This window comes from Pteropus alecto, unplaced genomic scaffold (genome assembly GCF_000325575.1).
Source record: "Pteropus alecto unplaced genomic scaffold, ASM32557v1 scaffold164, whole genome shotgun sequence".
Taxonomy (NCBI): Eukaryota; Metazoa; Chordata; class Mammalia; order Chiroptera; family Pteropodidae; genus Pteropus; species Pteropus alecto.
The window spans coordinates 20,253,899-20,275,458 of NW_006439568.1; the positions used below are offsets into that span (position 1 = coordinate 20,253,899).

At 35.6% G+C, this 21,560-nt stretch overlaps 1 protein-coding gene across 1 annotated transcript in view; it reads left to right on the forward strand.

Moving 5' to 3' along the window:
* UBR5 (ubiquitin protein ligase E3 component n-recognin 5) overlaps positions 1–21,560 on the forward strand; it is an 88,272-nt gene that overhangs the window by 38,083 nt on the left and 28,629 nt on the right. Inside the window, exons 20-35 of the mRNA XM_025050069.1 lie at positions 1–55; positions 304–501; positions 3,958–4,168; positions 5,119–5,245; positions 9,222–9,373; positions 9,807–9,902; positions 10,269–10,392; positions 13,642–13,739; positions 14,566–14,714; positions 15,211–15,302; positions 16,490–16,636; positions 16,722–16,840; positions 16,918–17,044; positions 17,136–17,265; positions 18,376–18,536; positions 18,652–18,891. The exon at positions 1–55 is cut by the window's left edge and continues 23 nt beyond it. Of these exons, the coding sequence (XP_024905837.1) occupies positions 1–55; positions 304–501; positions 3,958–4,168; positions 5,119–5,245; positions 9,222–9,373; positions 9,807–9,902; positions 10,269–10,392; positions 13,642–13,739; positions 14,566–14,714; positions 15,211–15,302; positions 16,490–16,636; positions 16,722–16,840; positions 16,918–17,044; positions 17,136–17,265; positions 18,376–18,536; positions 18,652–18,891 (2,226 nt within the window). The remainder of the gene's footprint in view (positions 56–303; positions 502–3,957; positions 4,169–5,118; positions 5,246–9,221; positions 9,374–9,806; positions 9,903–10,268; positions 10,393–13,641; positions 13,740–14,565; positions 14,715–15,210; positions 15,303–16,489; positions 16,637–16,721; positions 16,841–16,917; positions 17,045–17,135; positions 17,266–18,375; positions 18,537–18,651; positions 18,892–21,560) is intronic.

The following is a 21,560-nucleotide window of genomic DNA, read 5'->3' on the forward strand; positions in this document are numbered from 1 at the left end:
CATTGCTTTCCTTGGTCAGAATGAGAGGAATGTAGCCATTTTCACTGCTGGACAGGTACAGAGGCTTATTTTTGCTTTTGAAAAACGATATGACAACATTGGCATTTTTATAATGCTTAGGGGCTGACTCTAGTTTGTTATTATTCTAAATTGAAGAATTTAGAATTTTTAGCACATTTTAATACTAGGTTTGTTTGGTCATTATATATAAGTAATTAATTTGAAAATAAATACACATATTGTAAAAATAAGGGATACATTTTTGATTGTGAACCAAACTTTTTTATTTTCTCTCTGTTATAGGAGTCTCCCATTATTCTTCGGGATGGAAATGGTACTATCTACCCAATGGCCAAAGATTGCATGGGAGGAATAAGGGATCCTGATTGGCTCGATCTTCCACCTATTAGTAGTCTTGGAATGGGTGTACACTCTTTAATAAATCTCCCTGCCAATTCAACAATCAAAAAGAAAGCTGCTATTATCATCATGGCTGTAGAGGTAAAACCGCTTGATATTTGAGTTTGGAAGACTCTGCTAGAGTCTAGGGAGACAATCTTGAATAAATCATTCATTGCCTCTGCCCTACAGGAGCTAATAATCTGTTGGGACGAGGGAGATGAGTAAATCAGTGATTATGAGTAATTTAAGTGTTTGAGAAGGGCATGCAGAGTGTCCTGGGAGCACAAAGGGAGGAGTATAAGTCAGGCTGTCACTGTAGAGAAGACATCCCTGAGGAGGTGGTGCCTGGACGCAACTTCGAATAATCAGATAGGGGTAGACGTGAGACAAAGGCGGGACGTGTTGTCCCAGGCACAGGGGAGTGTATACCTTCTTTTGCTATTTTGATATAACCAAAAGGGAGGCTTATAAAGATAAGTGAGTAGCACTGATAAGTCTGGAGAAGGGCACGTGGATGCCATATGTGCTCATCTAAGGGGCGTGAGAGTTCCCTGTGAGAGCTGGAAGAAGGACTTTGAGCTGGCTTTTCACAAAGAAGAATAGCAGTGTATAGAGAACAATTTCAGAGGTCCGATAAAAAGGCTAATACAGTTAGTTATCCAGGTGAGAAACAAAGTAAGCTTGAACTCTTGGAAATAAAGACGGGGTCGATTTGAGAGATTGCTAAGGAAGTACAAACTATAAAGTTTGATGACTAGACATCAGCAGTAAATGAAAAGGAGTTGTAAAGCTTCTGATTTGAGTATGGAGAGGAAAAATAGGAGGAGGCACAAATGGCATAAGGCGGGAGGATGAGTTTAGTTTTGAGCATATTGTGGTCGAGGTATTTGTTAGATGTGGAGGCAGTGCCATTGGAAGTTATTGGAGCAGTTTGAGCAGAAATTGACCTTATTTGACTTACAAAGGATCACTGCTGACGTGCTGAGAATGCTAGGGCAACAGGGTGGAAGTAGGGAGACCAGTGAGGAGGCTGTTAGAATAATCCAGGTGGGAGGTGATAAGGTGGCTTGGCCCAGGAGGTACAGTTATGAGCGAGAAGTGATTAGATTCTGGATCTACTAGACATGTTCTAAGGTAGAACCAACAGGATTTATTTACCACCCAACATTGGATGTCAAATAGAGGAAGCAAGAGGGTGAAAGGTTTTGGAAGAATGAAGTTGCCATTTATTGAGATGAAGACTGTAGGGATGAAGTGTGCTGTGAGGGGGTGATATCAGGAATTTGGGTTTAGACATGTTAGACTTAAGATGCCTCTCAGATATCCAAGAGATGTGAATAGAGATTTAGATGTGTAAGTCTGAAGAGCAGAAGAGAGAGGACCGAGCTGGAGAAATATACTTAGTAGTCGTCAGTGATCATATTCTTAGTTTAGCTTTGATTATAACCTACCAGACTAGTGGTCCTAAACTGGTGGGGATGTGCGGTTAAGGAGGTGCTGTGTGAACTTGGCCCCTAGAAATAGCTTTCACATTGCTTAGAAATTCTTGATAAAAATCATAGGATTTATATTTAAAATCCATATTTTCAGTTGCTCTTAAAAAATTAAAGATCTGGTAACATTGGGCCATCATAAAAACATTAGTCTGTTTCTTTCAGAGGTTATACGGGGTCTTTCCAATTCATGGCAGTTCCCGTGACTTAACATTTAATGCTGTGAGTCCAAATGCTGCCACTTATTTTATGGTTATCTTTTTTTACACTTAGCCTCCTCCACTCACTTATATTATTTCAAACGCTTCTGTAGGCATTTGATTCTATGACCCCTGCACTTTGTCAGCACCTCAAGGGTAAAGATAAAATGGGACATCATCCCATGGATAGGGAGGGATAAAGTTTGTCATCATTTTTCAGTGATTAGGGTTTGGCGTACAGTAGACCTACAAGGACTATTTTTACTGAGCTCTCCCTGCCTTTTGCTGCAAAAATAAATGACAAATACAATATGCAGTGATGCAGAATAAACTTTTTGGCATCTGACACGGTGAGTGTGGTATCGATGCTCAGGGTGAGGGCCCATGTCCAGTCCAGCAGGTTGGAGATGAGCGTTCCCTATAGAGTAGCTGCTTCCAATCAGATTTTTAGTCTTTGGAGAGACTTGTACATATTCTCTCAGCATGCTAATGAATGCGTATATATCACCAGACTTTGCCAAGGTTAGTCTTATATGGCCCACCTCATACTCTTGAACTGGAGCTTGCAATTTATGGGGTCACCTCAGAGAGCCGTAGTTTTAGTTCCAAGATCAAAATGGCATCTCACATGTGGCAGGTACTGAAAATAGTGTTTCGCTATATTTTCTTGTGCTCCCCTACTCACCTCCTCTCCATGAAATTAGGAAAAGGGATAGGTTATTTATGCAGTTTAGGGGGAGGTGGCAGGTTGTTCAAATGCATCTTTTTTCTTTCTTCCCTTTGTATTCGCACACTTTTCCCACCTGCTTTTTTTCCAGTTCCTATTTCTAGTTAAAATGAACAATATTACTTGTTTTTCAAAACATTCTTTATATTCATTCCGTTAAATATTCCACAGCTATAGTTTTATATTCTGAAAGAAGTACATTTGAACTCCTTGGTATATTCATGCTGTTTCTTAGTCTATTCAGGTTGCTATAGACTGAGTGACTTATAAACAACAGAAATTTATTTCTCATATATTTCTGGAGGCTGGAGATCCAAGATCCAAGGCATGGGCAGATTTGATGTCTGGTGAGGGCCCGCTTACTGGTTCATAGACAGCCTTGTGTCCTTACATGGTGAAAGGGGATAACTCTGGTCTCTTCAGCCCCTTTCAAGTGCACCAGTCTCATTTATCAGGGCTCCACCCTGATGACCTAATCACCTTCCAAAGGTCCCACCTCCAAACATCATCATATTGGGGATTAGGTTTCAACATATGATTTTGGGGAAGACACAAATAATCAGTCTATAGCATGCTGTTTCTTCAGTTAATGATATAGTCTACACTTTATCAGTACCGTGATGACTTTGACAGTGAAGTACATTCATTGTCATCTTTGGGTATTGTATGGCATGTGTCATGATTTATGGGGATGAGCAAACCTGAAATAAAATGTATACCCTTTTCTTAATTGGTGAACAATACTAATAGTGTTCTAATTTGATAGTTATATATATAATATAAATCAGAGTTTGATAAAAGATGGCCTGCAGGCCAAATCCAGCCACTCCCATTCAGTTGTGCATTGTATATGGCTGCTTTCTCACTGTAGCCACAGAGTTGAGTTAGTTGCAAAAGCTGAAAATATTTACTGATCCCTTAGAAAAAATGTACCTACCCTTTTGCGTTCCTGTTAATTATGTGCTGTGCTTAAAGGATACCCTTCAGTTCAACTTTTTCTGCCAGGCTACCTGAAATTGTCTCTACTTATTTGCAGAGCTAATTATATTATTATGTTGGTCATGAGAAATTTTTGACATGTATAATGTGCTATTCAAATTCATTGAAGTTTTTTCCCTAATTTGTCTGAGCACAGAAACAAACCTTAATGCAGCACATCCTACGCTGTGACTATGAGGCCTGTCGACAATATCTTATGAATCTTGAGCAAGCAGTTGTTTTAGAGCAGAATCTACAGATGCTACAGACATTTATCAGCCACAGATGTGATGGAAATCGAAATATTTTGCATGCTTGTGTATCAGTTTGCTTTCCAACCAGCAATAAGGAAACTAAAGAAGAAGAGGGTGAGATTAAGAACTATACCAAAGTCTTTAAAAGGAATTTTAGGCAATTTTGAAAATATAACAACTATTAAAGGAAAGAAAAATCACTAAAGAATTTATGTGTGCTTTTACTTTGTTTTGTAGAATCTAGGAATTTTGACATTCTCAGAAGGTAAAAATTCCTGTACTCTTAGGATGAGCATGTAACATAAGCAGATATTTTTATGAATGTTATTTTTGTTTTCTTGAGTTCTATTCTCTATGATATATACAAACTGTATGTATAATACTTAATGAGCTTTACTGATTTTATAATTGCAGATGACTTTATTACCCATGAGAATTATTTAGCAGATGAAGGCAAGTTATTGAAGCAACCTTTATCCTAATTTTCAGAATGTAGAGAGAAAAATAACCCAATGAGTTGTTAGATATTTTTAGAAAATTAAATAAGCTTTGTTTGCCATAAAGTTTTTAATTGGCTGAATGAAGGGGAAACTGAAAACCTAAAGTACAGCTGTGTAATTCATAACGTTTTTTCTTATTTTGAATTCTGCCATTGATATTCTGGTAGCCACATTTTTGAATAGTGGTTTGCAGGTTTCAGAGCTTAATCATTATCATTAAAAGAGTGTAAGTAGTATATAAACCAAGACTGAGTTACTGGTATGTGGGACTTTTTCTTTCTTGGTAGTAAAAGCTATATTTCATTCTACTATGAATAACCGTATTTTTGACCTTTGGGGGATTGAAAAGTAAGGTAGAATAAAGAGATAATTCACATATTAAAGGTCATAGTTCAATCTAAAGTGTTCATTGCTCTAAGGAAAAATTAAGCTATTAATTATCTCTAGTACGTGATTAGAGCACTAAAGAACATAGCAGTTAACATTTACTAGCCTGTACGTACTTAATCTCTTTAATTATTTTTAAAGTTTAAGTCGATCCTAATTTTTTCTCTTCTGTTTCAGAAGCAGAGCGCTCCGAAAGAAATACATTTGCTGAAAGGCTTTCTGCTGTTGAGGCCATTGCAAATGCAATATCAGTTGTTTCAAGTAATGGCCCAGGTAATCGGGCTGGATCATCAAGTAGCCGAAGGTAATGTGATTTTTACCAGGAAAGTTTAATTGGCGGAAACATATTCCAAGTACTTAAAGAAATGTATCTCCTACCTGTCATATGCATGACTTTGGTGGGTCCTTTCGCTTTTGTTCTTCCCAATAGCACCCCGGGAAAAACGTCTGATAATATCTACTTAGAGTTTAAGTGCAGAACAATAGGACCTAGAATGCTTCAAAAATTGGAGATACTTTAGACAAGCAGTTCAAACTGATTCTTTGAATGTGTTTTAAATTTATCGTTCTTGTTTCCTAGGAAGTTACTTTCTTTAGTTGGAGAACACCTAATAACAATAATTGAAAAAACTTTAATCTTTTATTTTCAGATTGCTTGCTTAGGTCAATTTCTCAGATATCTTAATGATCTGGGAAGAAATGAAAGGCTGGTGTGTATTATGAACGTTTGGTATTATAAATTTTCCGGCTTTCTGAGTTGTGGGATGGACAAACCGTTAACACATTGAAAATTACTAGGTGTTAGAAAATATGAAGAATATAAAGAATTCAGAATATAGTAGCTTTTCTGAAGAAAAAGCACATTTATATTAGACACGACACCCAAAATACTTGGATACTTGACAGATCATTAATGGAAGCACTGCTCACTGTGCTAATGTGATAGGTTGTAAAGTCTACTCAAAGTGAAGACTCTTCTTTGCCTATTTTCTGTTTCATATTCAACTTTCCCTTTAAAATGATTCTTCTGAAATTGATACCAACTCAATAGCTTCCTAGGTTCAGAAACATCCTGAAGTGAGATTTATCAAAAATTATTTTTGGGTGGCCAAATTATAATTTAAAACAGTACAAAAATATTATGTAGACTACACAAAATGAAAATGATCACCAGCTTATTTGTTTAGGATTACACTAAGCAGACAAAGTGTTTGTCTGTAATCAAAGTATTTGTTTAAAATGGAGAGCAACTTAAATTCTTCATGAAGAAATTAGTGTTTGAACTATGTCAGGTATTTCATTTCCTCAGGGAAAATACAGGTGCAATTCCAAGTTGGACTCTGATATGGTTGGTCCAATGCCAGTGCTGCCATCTTTTTTTTCCTATAAGGATTATTTTGAAGGCAAAGACTAAAAGGAGCTTCAGGAGTGGGTGATGTGTTGCTCACAGAAATAATTTGCAGAGTAAGCTCCTTTGAGGCATTTGCCGAAGATTTCACTGCAGTGCTCTTACCCAGTTCAAACTCAGGGCTGCCGGTTGAACAGATGAAAGCACAGGAGTCTTATTATCCACGCCGGGCAGTAGGAAGTCCACAGACTCTGCTTCATTGAAGTGAAACCCTCCTCTAGCCTACAATGGATTTTCTAGGCGATGCCCCTTGATGAGTATGCAGGCTGGGATTCATGAGCTGTAAGCTCAAAACTGATGCAATTTCAATGTTGACTGGAGTACTGTTAAATGCCTTCAGATGATGATTTGACTCAGAAGTTTTGTTATGTGACTCAATAGTTCCTGAGTACAAAGGGCAGATTTAGTGGAAAGCTTGATTGATGCATCTGATTGCAGGTGTATGTACTCTAGAGATTGTTAATCTGGAAGACACATGACCTTCGCTTTTTTGTCACAGTGGTATGTTTGAACATGACTGGATTCTAAGGCTTCTGTAGCATGGATATAACGTGCTTACAAAGAGGAAATTACATCATCCTTGAATTCTTCCATATTGTCAGAAAATACGATGACTCCAGGCAAGCCTTTACGAAGAAATGTCAAAACTCTGAATCTTAGCAGCCAAGGTGGTATCTCCTCAGTGTTGTCCTCAGCCACTGAGGATACAGGTGAATCTTCATGAATTGTGTACAACATCTTGAAGAATAATTTTCTTTTTTTGTTTTTGTTTTTGTTTTTAAAGAATCTGTATGAGGAGCTGGGCATTGTACTTAAAAATGTTCCCAAGACCTAATGAAGAAAAGAGGTTAAGGACAATTTTTTTTAATGACAAGGAATGACTCCCTCATTTAATATTGAATTGACTACATCAGAACAACAAAGTTGGGAGTTTGCAAGTTCAAGATGAGACTATGGTCTCCATTTATCTTCATTTATTCTTAATCTACTCTAAGCTAGAGGTTGGAGAATAGCCCACATATGTTTTGTTTGGCCGGTAAAATGTTAATTTTTTTTTCTTTAAAATTCGAATGCCTTTAGATGAGTATGTATGCCTCTAGTTTGCCATTACTCCCTACTTTTTATACCTGACTGCCCTTTTCTCAGTTTATCTTCCGGTCCCAGTAGGGATTGAATTTGTGACCCTGATAGAAGCATTCTTCTTGATAAGCCCAAAACATGCATTTATTTTCACGTTATTTGCAGTGTCTCCCAATTGTTGATTTCTCTCTCTCTCTGTGTTTTGAGTAAGACACACTTGGATACCTAGTATCTAAGTTGAGCTTAATTAAAATTATATAGGAGCATCACAGCATGAATAGTCACCTTGGTGTGCGCTGTTACTGGTAAGGAGCCTACCTTCTCTGTGGGCGATGTCTTTGGACAGGGCCGTGACCTCGACTGAAATAACCACTGTGCCCTGCTCCCTTCCATATTACAGAAACTCTTAAACTCAAGATTTCTAAGTTTGGAGAGAGAAAACATTGACACCATAAAAGAATTAACCATAGATGTTTCTTAATAGTGAATACTATAAGAGCTAATCCGTTATTTGAGACATTAAAATTTACTTTGCAGAGTCTTCCAAAGAATGTTTCTGTTCTCAAAGGTACATCATGCAAAAGCCTTATAAAATAGATGTGTTCCTGGAAGTAGCCTCTAAAAGAAGTTTTTGTAAATGCTTTAAATAAAAATTTCCTTATAAAATTGAAAATGTATTGCTATGGAAAAAACACATTTACTCTCAGAGTAAATAATCATCATAATTGAGATGCAGACATTAATACATTTTTTTCTAAAACACTTATCTGTAGACATATAATGCTCACCTGGTAAGGTGTTAGGTCTTTCACATCAGAAATGTCATTATCTTTGGGATTAAACCTACACGGGAAAATAAAGTCCCTTATGTGTTGCCTGGCCCTTAAAATTGAACTTTTACTCTTTATTCATTTAGAAGCTCTAAAATTGTGGCTGAATTGAAGGGATTTGCCTTGCTTGCTCTCTCTTAATTGCTGTTAGTTCATAATGTGTTAGTTTTGTAGCTTTTGTAAGCTTTTATTCAGAGGTACAGATTTTTGTATAGGCAGTTACCAGTTCCCCTAACAAGGTCTGTGTTTGTGATTATTTCTTTTTCTTTTTAGTGATGTGCACATCTGTGCAGTATATTTAAAAAATTTTTTGATAAAGCAGGAGAAACAAAATCACGCCCAGACATAAATCTAATAACACATTTTACAAGCTCCAATTTCATTCATTAATTTCCTTGGGATGCAAGTTGTACTGTAAAAAAAAAAAACACCTTTTTTTGTATAAAAAATAAATCTAAATTGGTCTTTGTTTTAAAACTACTTACTGTGTGGATATTAGTTCAGTTGCTTTTGAGATCATAGAAAAGGTATTTTAGTAGGCTAACAGTATGGTTTTGTGCTAATCAGTATGTTCACTGATGTCTATCATTAAACTTAATTCTTACTGATTATAAATGGGATAGAACAAAATTTTTTTAATGTTCAGCTGTTCGTTTATCTTAACTGTATGAAAGATTATTTTCTACTCTTATTTCACTGCAACTTTTGTTCCCTGTGCTTAAGTTTGTGTGGGAGCTTAATATAGTGGTTTTAATGCTGAACTGGGTACTAGGAGCCCCCAGCTTCATTTCTATCCCTCACTGACTTATTCTGTGATTCCAGAATTGGCATTTGTACTTCACTGCCCTTGCCTGGAGTACTTGTTTATAGAACAAACTTTGATCTCAGATGAGAAGTTCTGTGCACCTTTTCATTACATTTAGACATGGTAGTGAGTTCTGATTTTGTCCATGTTCTTCTAGTTTGAGATTACGAGAAATGATGAGGCGTTCGTTGAGAGCAGCTGGTTTGGGTAGACATGAAGCTGGAGCTTCATCCAGTGACCATCAGGATCCAGTTTCACCTCCCATAGCTCCCCCTAGTTGGGTTCCTGACCCTCCTGCAATGGATCCTGGTAAGATCTGTTATTTTATTTAGTTTTTAACAAAAAGACAAAGTCATGAAAGAAAAGGAATTGAGTCTTTTAATGAGATATTGAGAAATCTGAAGTATTTAAAAGTAGCATAATGAGTATTATAACTAATTTAGTTATAAAGATTTGGTTTAAGGGGTTAATAATTTAAAAATTGAAATTCTAGAAACTCTTGTTAGGTAACCCTCTTATATTGAAGTATATATTTCCATACTGGTAAGAAGCTACCTAGTGATACATGAAAATGTTAATAAATTGCCTAGTAGATTCCTTCTTTTATAGTTAAGTTTACATTTAAACTTCTGTCCGATTTGACATTTGGCTTACACAGAAAAGCCTTAAGGCCAGCTAAGAGAACATGTTAGGGATATGTTGCCTATAATGATATACATCCCGCTGTTCTGTTTACTGAAAGATGGTGACATTGATTTTATCCTGGCCCCTGCTGTGGGATCTCTTACCACAGCAGCGACTGGCACCGGTCAAGGACCAAGCACCTCCACCATTCCAGGTGAGAATCTGTACTGCTTTATCTGTTTAGGCATTTGGAAGATAAAAAAACACATTTTGGATATAGGTTTTACAGATCCACACTTTATCTCAAGGAGACTTCCCTTGGCTTGAAAGCATCTAATTCTCTAAATTTTTAATCTTCGACATGTCAGTGAAATTGCGGTGTGTATGTACATATATTTTATCAGTCAAGATTTGTAAAATGTGTTAATGTGTTTAAATTCTCTGTAATGAAGTTATTATTAACATAGAATATTTTCCTGGTGTTTCATTTAATAGATACTTGGTATATTATTCCAGAGTATTCTTTCACTCTGTCTTGTTTACTCTTATTTTGTTACCAAGTGGATCTGCTTCATTACAGGTCCTTCCACGGAGCCATCTGTAGTAGAATCCAAGGATCGAAAGGCCAATGCTCATTTTATATTAAAATTGCTATGTGACAGTGTAGTTCTTCAGCCCTATCTACGGGAACTCCTCTCCGCCAAGTAAGAAGTTTAATATACTTTTGATAAGAAGATTCAGCTTAGCTCCTTTTAAGTTAAGTTGATCTTGCAATGTATGGACAACAGTTATCTTAAGTAACTTTAAAAGAACTTAACCAGAATCTAGCACTGTATTGCCTCTGTTACTGAGCTCTCTTCAGTGAAAGAGAACTTCATGATAAAATGAATACAAAATGATTTTACGTTAGCATGATCTGAGCATGTATTTATATGTTAGAAAGATTATAGTGTTATTCTCAAATGTGGATCCATAAATTAGTTCTATCACTGTCACCTGACAAAATTTAAAAATTCTATAGATTCTTCCCCAATATCTTACACAGAAGTATGACTCAGTAGGTCTGGCATGCGGCCTGTTATCTGTATTTTAAGACTGTGATTCTGATGGTTTCTTGGGAAATCTTTTTGGCTTGCAGAATGCATCATCATGAGATTATGCAGAGTTTCTGATAAGTACTCTGTGGTAAATGCTCATTAACCATTAATAGGTTTTGTTTATCTTTCTTTACAGCCTCGTAGCAATAAACTTTGTATAAAAGTTAGCCACTGTCTGTGCCAAACTCTACTTGCATTAACTTTTCATTCTAGCAATAATCATCTGGAGTAGGTGAAATTGTCCCCATTTTGTATTTGAAGAAACGGGCTTAAAGGTTAGTTAACATGCCCAGGGTCATCAAACTAGGTAGAGAGTGGCACAGCTGGAATTCCAACCTAGCCTGTCTCTCGCTTCCAGATCTGCGATGCTCAGTCATCACCCTTATGTCACCTCCCTATATTTAAGTACAAGAAGTTGTTTTGAGTTTTTAATTTTGAGAGCAAGGGAGCTTTTATGTGTAAACCTTATTGACCTTAGGATGAAAATGACCCAGTTTATGAATTTATGATTACTTCAATGAAAGCCGCTTTACTAGTAATATGAGACATTGGATTGTAAATAAAGCTATTATTACAGAAGCAGCTTACCAATTTATTAGTGGTTTGAAGCATAAATAAAAATCGTGTATATAGAAATATATACATACCTTTGTATTTTTATTTTCTCAGTTTTCATTTTTAATTTTCATTTATGTGTTTTTAGGCATATTATCTTTGTATAATTTCCTTTACACCATTTGGTATTGTCTAACAATTTGTCGTATGTTCCTATTCTATTCATTTTTAATCCATTTTGCATTTCTAGAGTTAATTTCTATTACACTAGTCCTTTATTTTAGTTTTCTCGCAATGGTCGATCTCCCCATCTGAGAAAATATATAAAATATCTGGAAAACACTCAATATTCCATTGTTTTAATAAGCCGATATTATTGATAGCATCTTTGAAACAAGCTAGAGGAGGGGCAAAGTTTTTTGCCTGACTTTTAGGTGATAACATTGAAATTCTCAGATTGATCCTTTTTCCTCTTGATACTATAATACAGAAAATTTCCTAGATGCTAATTAAATTCCCTAAGTAGTATATTTTGAAATTAATTAACTATAAAATGACTCAGTTAAGAAGTTTTTTTCTTAACTGTGTTTGGCAATGTGTAAAGTGCTAAGAGAAAGTACGAGAGCAGCATTGTCTCATTTTGAGCACAGCGGTGATGGGTGTGTGTGTGTGTGTGTGTGTGTAGGATATCTAAAAAATGTATTCATTATTTTCAAATTAATGATCCTATCACCACTACCATCCCACCTTTCCTCCAATTTCAGAAGTGGGTGGTTGGATTTTGCTTTTATAAGACAAAGAAAGTAAATTTAGATAAAATCCTTCTGGTTAGTAAAGATGCAGAGGATTTTTTTTATTCTCAACCATTTCTTACCTGAGGAGAGAAGTAGTATATGAGGTTGTTTTGATTGGTGGTTTTTAATTAAAAGTGTTTTTTAAAAGCTGAAAAACATTACAGTCTAGAATTAAACTTTATGTCTGCCTCCTAGTAGTAGCTCAGAAATAAATTGGGATATTAGGCTTGTGTAATATGTACATTAATTTGGGGTAGGAGGGACATGTGTGTTGGAGTAAACAGAGAGAGAAATGTGTTTATTCTGTAGTAGCAGCTCTATGAAGATGCAGTTTGATTAGAACCATGAGAAATAGGTTGGGAGAAGAGTGAGTGACAACATAGAAATGGAGAAATATAAATATTTCAAGAGACAGTGACTCATCCAGTTGGAAGTGGATGGTTAAAAGAACAGTAGCCAGTGAATCTGAAAAGTTAGGTTAAAGCCACTATTCTGGTCTCTATTTTTTGGGCTTGAATCCTCTGAATAATGGTTTTGTTTAGACTATAATAGTATCAAAGTGGGAGTTATAAGATAAATAATGTGATGGTGGTGTAAAAAAGGATTAAAATAGGCAAGAGTAGAGATTAGGATTTAGGCTATGTTTTGTATGCCTGTGTATAGCCTGTAATATGTATGTTGCAATAAACGGAACTAATGAGTTGTTGAAGATGGAAAAGAAAGATTAGATGCAAAAGTAAAAATTCGATTTAGAAGAAAGACTTCATGAAGAATTCAAGTTTTTTGTCATAGTCGCTAGGGACAGTGATGCTGTTGGCTGACATAGAGAAGTCAGATAGAGAGCAGGTTTGAGGAGAGAGATGATTTTAGTGGTTAGTTATGTTGAATGTGAGGAATCACTGGGAAATCCCAGGGAGAGTCATCAAGTAAGCAAATGTAGATGTTGGAAATGTGCTTTCATCCATAGAAGTGGTAGTTGCTGTGGTAGATGAGAGAGAGAAGTACAAATGGCTGAGGATGGAATTTTGGGAAACCCAGGAGGGAATAAAAATTCAGTGAAGAATATTGAAGGCATGCATTTAAAAGCAAATACATTATAATAATAGCCAGCAGTTATTGAGTACATGCTATTTGGCAGGCATTGTACTAAAAGCTTTTTATGTAATAATTTCTTTAATTCTCATCACAATCGTATGAGATAGAGCCTGTACTAATCCCCACGTTTAGAAAGTATTTGTTTGACTCCAGAGCCTTTGCTGGTCTGTAGTGTCACTAAAGGCTAAGAAAGGGAGAACATAGTTTAGAGAGAGAAAGGTTCCGCAGAGGTGGCTTGCTTTCTTAAATGAGATAATATGAGACTAGAAAATACTAGCAGTGATTTTTTTTTTTTTGAGTGGTGGTACATTATTTAATAAAATATAACTAGTTTTTGTTTCATCATGAGCATGTATTTCTTAGTAAAGAAAAGTAATTGATAATTTTTTAATGTAAATTTCTCTCATTTTAGAGATGCAAGAGGGATGACCCCATTTATGTCAGCTGTAAGTGGCCGAGCTTATCCTGCTGCAATTACCATCTTAGAAACAGCCCAGAAAATTGCAAAAGGTAATTTATTTCAAGTCCTTAATGAGTCACTAATTTTTTAATTTGAATAGATTCTCTTCTATACACATAATACCATAATTATTCAAACCTAAGTTTTGTGTATAGAAGTGACATAATTGATTAGAAACTATTGAGATAATTCTTTCGTGTATGTGTATGTTTGTGTGTGTGTGTGTGTGTGTGTAAAATTCATGTGTTTATACTTTTTCAAGTGTATTATATCTTCTAACTTTCCACCAAAAGCAGCTGGTATAAGTTTTTAAAATTAAAAGAATTTCCATAATTTCCATAATGATTTATCCTTTGAAAATAAAAATTTATTACCAGTAGAACCTGTCAGTGGTTAAAAATGGTGGTAGCAATAAAATTTTATAGAAATTATAGGCTACATGTCTTATTGTTCTTCCTTCTGACTTGGAATAGAAAGCATTAAGGGATATCATTCCTGTCATTCATCCTTTAAAAGATTAAAGTAGTTGTTCTTTTAAAAATAATGGCTATAAATAATTGATGTGATTATCTAAACTTTGTTAAGTAGAACTAGAACTTGAATCTTAACTGCGTAATGCAGACTCGTGTGACTGATGTGTGGTGCATTTGTATTGTCCTCGTTCGTGGTTATGATATAATTACACTTTGCTTTACTTTGTGTCAGAATTGACTGGATTTCCTTACATGTTGACTTTGTATATCAATTTTCTTATTAATATATAGTAGTTTCGGATTTACACTGTGTAAATGTTAGAGCTTTTCCATTTGAGGAAAGTAGTGAATGGCTTTAAGTTCTTTTTTGATACATGAATTGCTGTGTTCTTAATCTTTTTAGCCGAAGTATCCTCGAGTGAAAAAGAAGAAGATGTATTTATGGGAATGGTTTGCCCATCAGGTACCAACCCTGATGACTCCCCTTTATATGTCTTATGTTGTAATGATACCTGCAGTTTTACATGGACGGGAGCGGAGCACATTAACCAGGTGAGTTATTTTACATTTCCCTATATTTATGCTATCTCCAAATTTGCTTTTTTTCCCTTTCACCATCATTAGTTATAGTTCTTAGCTTTCTTTTACTGAGTTATAAAATTCTCCAGAGAAAATTAATTTTTATTTCATTTCTAAATAAATGAGGCAAAGGAGTTAATTGTTAGATTAGTTATGGGATATCACGAAAATGAGAAATCTTCACTGGGTATTATAAATCTGATCCACAACTCTTAATATAGATTTTATAACTATAATACTTTTTTTTGAATGATGTAAATTATTTTTACCCTACTGGTAGTGTTTGATTTCCATTTGTCTAATGTTGTAAAATGTATATTCACTGTACCCATTTATTACTCTGTTTCCAGAGCACATTAATTTTGCTCTGCTATTATTGTGGATGAATTGTTTTAGAAACTACCAGAAATAATAATTATGGTGAGATGTACATGTCATTCTTTTTTAAAGTATACCCTTTTAATTTTAGGATATTTTTGAGTGTAGAACTTGTGGCTTGCTTGAGTCACTCTGTTGTTGTACGGAATGTGCAAGGGTTTGTCATAAAGGTCATGATTGCAAGTGAGTACAATTTAGTTTACTTTAATATTATAACCTTTAGATTCATATTGCTGCATTAAATAATCTATACTGGGTCATGTTTTAATTGTTTCATAATTCAGAAAGCATGAGGTTGCTCTCTTTAAAAAGCCAGTTTATGTATATAAAATATGGTTATTGATTTAAAGTGTACTTGAGATATTTGCTAGTTCTTTAAATAAAAGTAGGTTCATATGCAAAGGAATATGTGATTATACATTATGATTAGGATCAGATTAAATTTTTGAGATATATACCTATAGATTTTTTTTTTTTGGTATTCTCCAGCCAAAGTCTTAGGCCCCCTATAATAGAGTTTACTAGTGGGAAATCGCTATAGGCATTCAGAAAATCATAGTGAATGTTTGGCCTGTGCCTCATTTATGTCTTAAACTAAATGTAATAACTTTTCAGTCCATCAGTAGAGTTGTCATGGCTAGTTTGTTTTCGCAGACCTAAGAAGCAGTACAACACCCAACACTAACATTTGCAGTGCCTCAGAGTCTCAGCAGGGACATCAGCTGTAACTGGTACAGTGTGTAATGTTATAGTTAATAGAGACTTGGTTTGTAGAAACCATCTATTGTGCTTTACCTAAGTAATTCTATAGGTCAAGTGAGAAATTTTTGTAGATGTTATATTGATACTTATTTATGATTTTTATTAAAAGAATTTTAGCTATGTTTGTCTTCCTATTTTAAACTTCTAAGGTGATAATCTTTTCACTGATTGCTGACTCAGTGTACTCATTGCGCTAGAAGCCCAGATGGTAGACAGGATAGTCCCTGTCCTGACGGAGTTGACAGTCTTGTCAGAAGACATATGCAAGAAACATCCACCCACAAGGGTTTTGGGGTTCATTAGATGCACATAAGAGGATCACTTAAACTGAACTGGAGCTGTGGGCAATTAGGGAAGGCATTCTAGAGGAAGTGATTACAGCCAAGTATTTATAAGATACCTCTTCTCCTGAGAATTTTTCTTTGCTTTTATGAACTTCATAGCATTAAGTAATCCTTCCGGTTATGTATGCTTTAACAATTGTACTTTGTACTTAAAAATGAACAAGGGTTTGTTTGGTTTCCATGAATTATGCCTTCATAATTTAAATATAGACTTTTGTCTTTTTAAAATTTCAATTTTTGTACTTGCGTATGAATTCTTTCTAGACTCAAACGGACATCACCGACAGCCTATTGTGATTGTTGGGAGAAATGTAAATGTAAAACTCTAATTGCTGGACAGAAATCTGCTCGTCTTGATCTACTTTATCGCCTGCTCACTGCTACTAATCTGGTCACTCTGCCAAATAGCAGGCAAGTGGGGTTTTTAGGACATAAATTAGGTTGAAAAAGCACAGCACATCTTAATTACTTCCCCCAACAATGTTCTGTTTTGCAGGGGGGAGCACCTCTTACTATTTTTAGTGCAGACGGTTGCAAGGCAGACAGTAGAGCATTGCCAGTACAGGCCTCCTCGAATCCGGGAGGATCGTAACCGAAAAACAGCCAACCCTGAGGGTGAGTAAATTTCACAATTATGACACATATGAAAAGCAGATTTTTTTTGTCTTACCCACTGTTTCTTTTCTTTTTAGATTCGGATATGCCCGATCATGACTTAGAGCCCCCAAGGTTTGCGCAGCTTGCACTAGAGCGTGTTCTACAGGACTGGAATGCTTTGAAATCTATGATTATGTTTGGGTCACAGGAAAATAAAGACCCGTATGTATTCATTAAAATTTTTTTATATTTATGAATTTTTCATGTTAGTGTTGGAGATTATAGTACATTCTATGTTTCCTTCCCCATAAAGTCTCAGTGCCAGCAGTAGGATAGGCCATCTTTTGCCAGAAGAGCAAGTATACCTCAATCAGCAAAGCGGTACAATTCGGCTGGACTGTTTCACTCATTGCCTCATAGTCAAGTGTACAGCGGATATCTTGGTAAGTCCGTTGAATGTCTGTTTACAAGCACATGAAAAGGATGTTTTTCTTACTTAGCTTCCCATAATTTTACTAATCCAAAATCCAAAGTACTCAAGCTCTAATTAAATAGTACATGAAGGGGAATGGAATTTTGAGTGTGATTCAAATGTCTCAGTTAACAGCAGACGGTCCATCTTCCATTCTAAGTAAATTCCTAAAATATGTTAAAAGTACAACCGTATAAAAATGTATGGAGCAGTGTTCGAAATTAATAGTAACTGAATGCAAACTTTTAGGTGCTCCTCTTTGCTGTGAAGTCAGAAAAGAATGTAAACCATAAAACCCAGTGCTGGTGAAGTTATGGTAAAAAGAACATGCTTAGACACTGATCGGGTGGCATTGCATTTGCTACTGTTGTGAAAACAACTTGGCACTGTCAAGAGCCATAAAAATATCATTGCACTCAGAACTTGTCATAAAGAAATAACTTATGATGTGAGAAAAAAAATCATGTCAGAATAATGTAAAATTAAAAAATGGAAATACTCTATGGATCCAATAATTGTGGACTATGGAGTCAAATTATAGCTCAACCACTTAGTAAAGCGTACTGCAATAATTTGAAAATAAAAGTTATTTTAAATAACTAAAAAAAAGGAAATGATGTGAAATTGGGTATTCTCTAACATCTATATGATAGACCATGCATAGAAATGAAAGTAGAAAGTAATAATAATGGTTAAGTGACCATGGTTAAGGGATGGGATTACAAGTTTATTAATATAAATAGTTGAATCTACTTTGTTGATTCAGTAAGTCTCCTATAGTGAGTGAAACGTATTTTTCCTTTGATTTGATATATTTGGTATTGCTCTTATAAATATTAATTGGTATACATAGGACTATGAGACTAAAAAGAAATCAGATATTCGAGACCTAATATAGGTCAAGCACAGTGGTAGGCAAGTGGCAATAATTATTCACTGACTTTGTAAAATGTTTTGGTTAAATTTATTTTGAGATTTCTGTTAAATGTTAATGTTCAAAAAGTGTTAGAACTTTTTTATGACTGTCTAAACATCTTATGAGATGTCTCAACATTAATAGAGTGATTACAATTTTTTAAAGCTTCTAGATACTCTACTAGGCACACTAGTGAAAGAACTCCAAAACAAATACACACCTGGACGTAGGGAAGAAGCTATTGCTGTGACAATGAGGTTTTTGCGTTCAGTGGCAAGAGTTTTTGTCATTCTTAGTGTGGAAATGGCCTCATCCAAAAAGAAAAAGTAAGGCATCCTTTTTGGTTTTTGATTTTTATATTATTTTCCAGATTTTTTTTTCAATGAAAATGATAACATCATGTATATGAAAATATTCTTATATTTTCCTTTTTTGCTCTAGCAACTTTATTCCACAGCCAATTGGAAAATGCAAGCGTGTGTTCCAGGCACTGCTACCTTATGCCGTGGAAGAATTGTGCAATGTTGCAGAGTCGCTGATTGTTCCTGTCAGGATGGGGATTGCTCGCCCAACTGCACCTTTTACTCTGGCCAGTACCAGCATAGATGCCATGCAGGGCAGTGAAGAATTATTTTCAGTGGAACCACTGCCACCACGACCATCATCTGACCAGTCTAGCAGGTAAATTTCTCCCTAGTGATAGATACTGATTCTTTCTCTGACAGTGTCATGTTTGGCTTACTAAAACCTTTGCATAAGCACTCTGGTGGTGTACTTGATCATTTGTGTAACAAATGGTAAAGATTTTACTTTGTTTAGAACATGTGAAAGAACTTTAAAATTATACATGTGTCTACACATCTAAGCTAATAGACATATAGTGGGTTTTGTTTTTGTTTTGGAAAGGCACTGTTTATTATGCCAATAAAGTAATCTGATAACAAAAAGCTTACTTTAGACTACTGTAGACATCATTACTTTCTATTTTGTTTTACTTTAAATATAGCCTGTTGGAAGGTCAAGCTGAGGAATGAAAAGACATAACTTCCTGTCCAAAGGCTTGGGCTGCGGGGTTAGGGGGACAGCTCATTGTATAATCAGGATGCTGCAATTTTAAAGTATTCTCTACAACAGCCATATTAATCTAAGATAGGGCTAAAACAACTCAAAAGGTTTCTAGTTATAAGATTGTTTATTCTTAAATCTCTTTCATCTTTTCCATTTATTTGATAATTGCTCTAACTAGACCATAAGCTTATTGAGTCAGATAAACTAAACGAATGTTCTGATGTCTTTTATTTAGCACAGTGCTTCTCAAACTTTAATACACATGCAAATCACTTAGGGATCTTATTAAAATGCAGAGGCTGATTTTTGAGGTCTGGGTGGGGGCTGAGATTCTCTGTTTCTTATAAACTGCCAGATAATGCCAATGCTGCTGGTTTAGGGGCCACACTTTTGAGTTGCAAGGCTCTAGGGATCTTTAACAGATACTTATTTTATTTGGTTTTCTCAAGTTACTACGTATAATGGTTTAATAAGGATCTTTAGCACCTAAAGACCCTTATTTCTGAACATCTGTGTGTTAATAAGGCTGGCCTGCTTTAGTATTTGGACAGTTCCAACGACTTCAGCCCTGGGTTTCATCTGGGTTGACGTTGAGTATCTACTCTCTCATTCTTACTACTCCATGTACCAGTATGTGTGTCTTGACTTTTCCTTTATTGTCAAGTCTCATAGGATACCCTGGAATCTAAATCCAAGTTTGTCTATCAAAGCTCTCTGATAGTAGCCTTGTCACCGATAGACTTCCAGGTTTACATCAAGCTATATATTTTTAGACTTGCTAAATATACCCTATTATCCAAAGGTTCTGCTAGTAAAGTCTTCTTGGATTTCCTGTGCTGCTTCTGATTCTGAGGAACCTCCCTCAGTTGTTAAAGTGGTATTAACTTGTGAATTCTTTGTACACTTGGCTTAATTCGAGAACAGAAAAATTGTTTATGCATTCAGAGTTTGGGATCATCTCATTTCTAAAGAGTGTCCATGAGCCTGCTCCCTACAGAATTTCAAGATTTTGTCACCTTGCCCAGCTTCTTAGTCTCTTTATTAATATTGTGCACTCTTAAGTTCTCCTTTTTACTCCATTCCCCTTGGTTTATTCTTGGGCTAATCTCTCATGTCTTCCCAGGAGATCTCATTTGAATAAACAGATAGCAGTGTTAATGTTCCCTACAACTTTGATATAAAGTAGAAGTCTTTGTTTATACTCTAGTACAACCACGCCTTCTGTCAGGTGTATTTTGACCAGTGTTCTAAGCATGTTTTAAATAAAAAGTACACACTTGACCAGTTTCTGGTATTTCTCTTGTGTTCGATGGTAGATGGTATTTATCACTCCACTGAGTATATATTCTTAAGTTTAGTAGTTTTGCTTTTTCTGGTGCTTCCCTCCACCTCTTTAAAACTCATATGTCCTTGTTAATAAATCTGTGTCTGCTCTATCTCCATGCCTCATATAACTGTTATTGAAATTTTACTATAAACTTGGAACTTTCCTAAGCATTCTAGATGCATTATCTGTTTTAATCTTCCCAATAACTCAAAGATACCACTATCTAATTTTAAAAGTGAGGAAACCGAGGCTCAGAGAAGTTAGGTAGCTTGTCCTAGGTCACACAGCTCTTAAAGTTTAGAGATAGTTAAAATAATTCTAGACAGATATTTTCCTTTTTCCTGTTATATTAGGCATAGTATTAAATAGCAGAGTAGGGAGAAAAACTACTGTTTGGCTCTTATTGGTAGTGTCGTGGCATTGGATTAACCAACACTGACGCCCACCCTACTTCATAGAGCAAACTGCGGTCCTAAACTCTGATGAGTGCAGGCTTGTAGTTAGAAGCTATCTGAAAAGACTTTTTTTTTCCCTCTCTCCTCCCAGTCATGGCTGATAGGAAGTCTTTTGAAAACTCTTGCCCTTTCATGATTTATGTTTGGCTTCGTGTATTTGAAGGGGACAGAAGAGAGGATTTCTATCTTGCTTAGACCCCAGATTGTCTCCTGTGAAATCTATGGCTCCTTGAATCCCTTCTAGCCCAAGAGACACATTTATTTGAAGGCAGAGTGTCTCATTCGATGACTCTTCATGTGTAACTGGTTTGATTTCTTGTTTCTCAGAGAAGCTGAGGTGAGGAAAGAACACTAACAGTGTAAACACTTTAACTTGAACTTCTTTTAGACTGCAGTTTTAAAATCTAAATAAAGAATAATAGTTAGGTCCCAGTGTTATTTAGCAGCCACCTGCATTTTCAGCTGCACTCTCTGGTTCTCCCTTTTATAATGGGGCATCT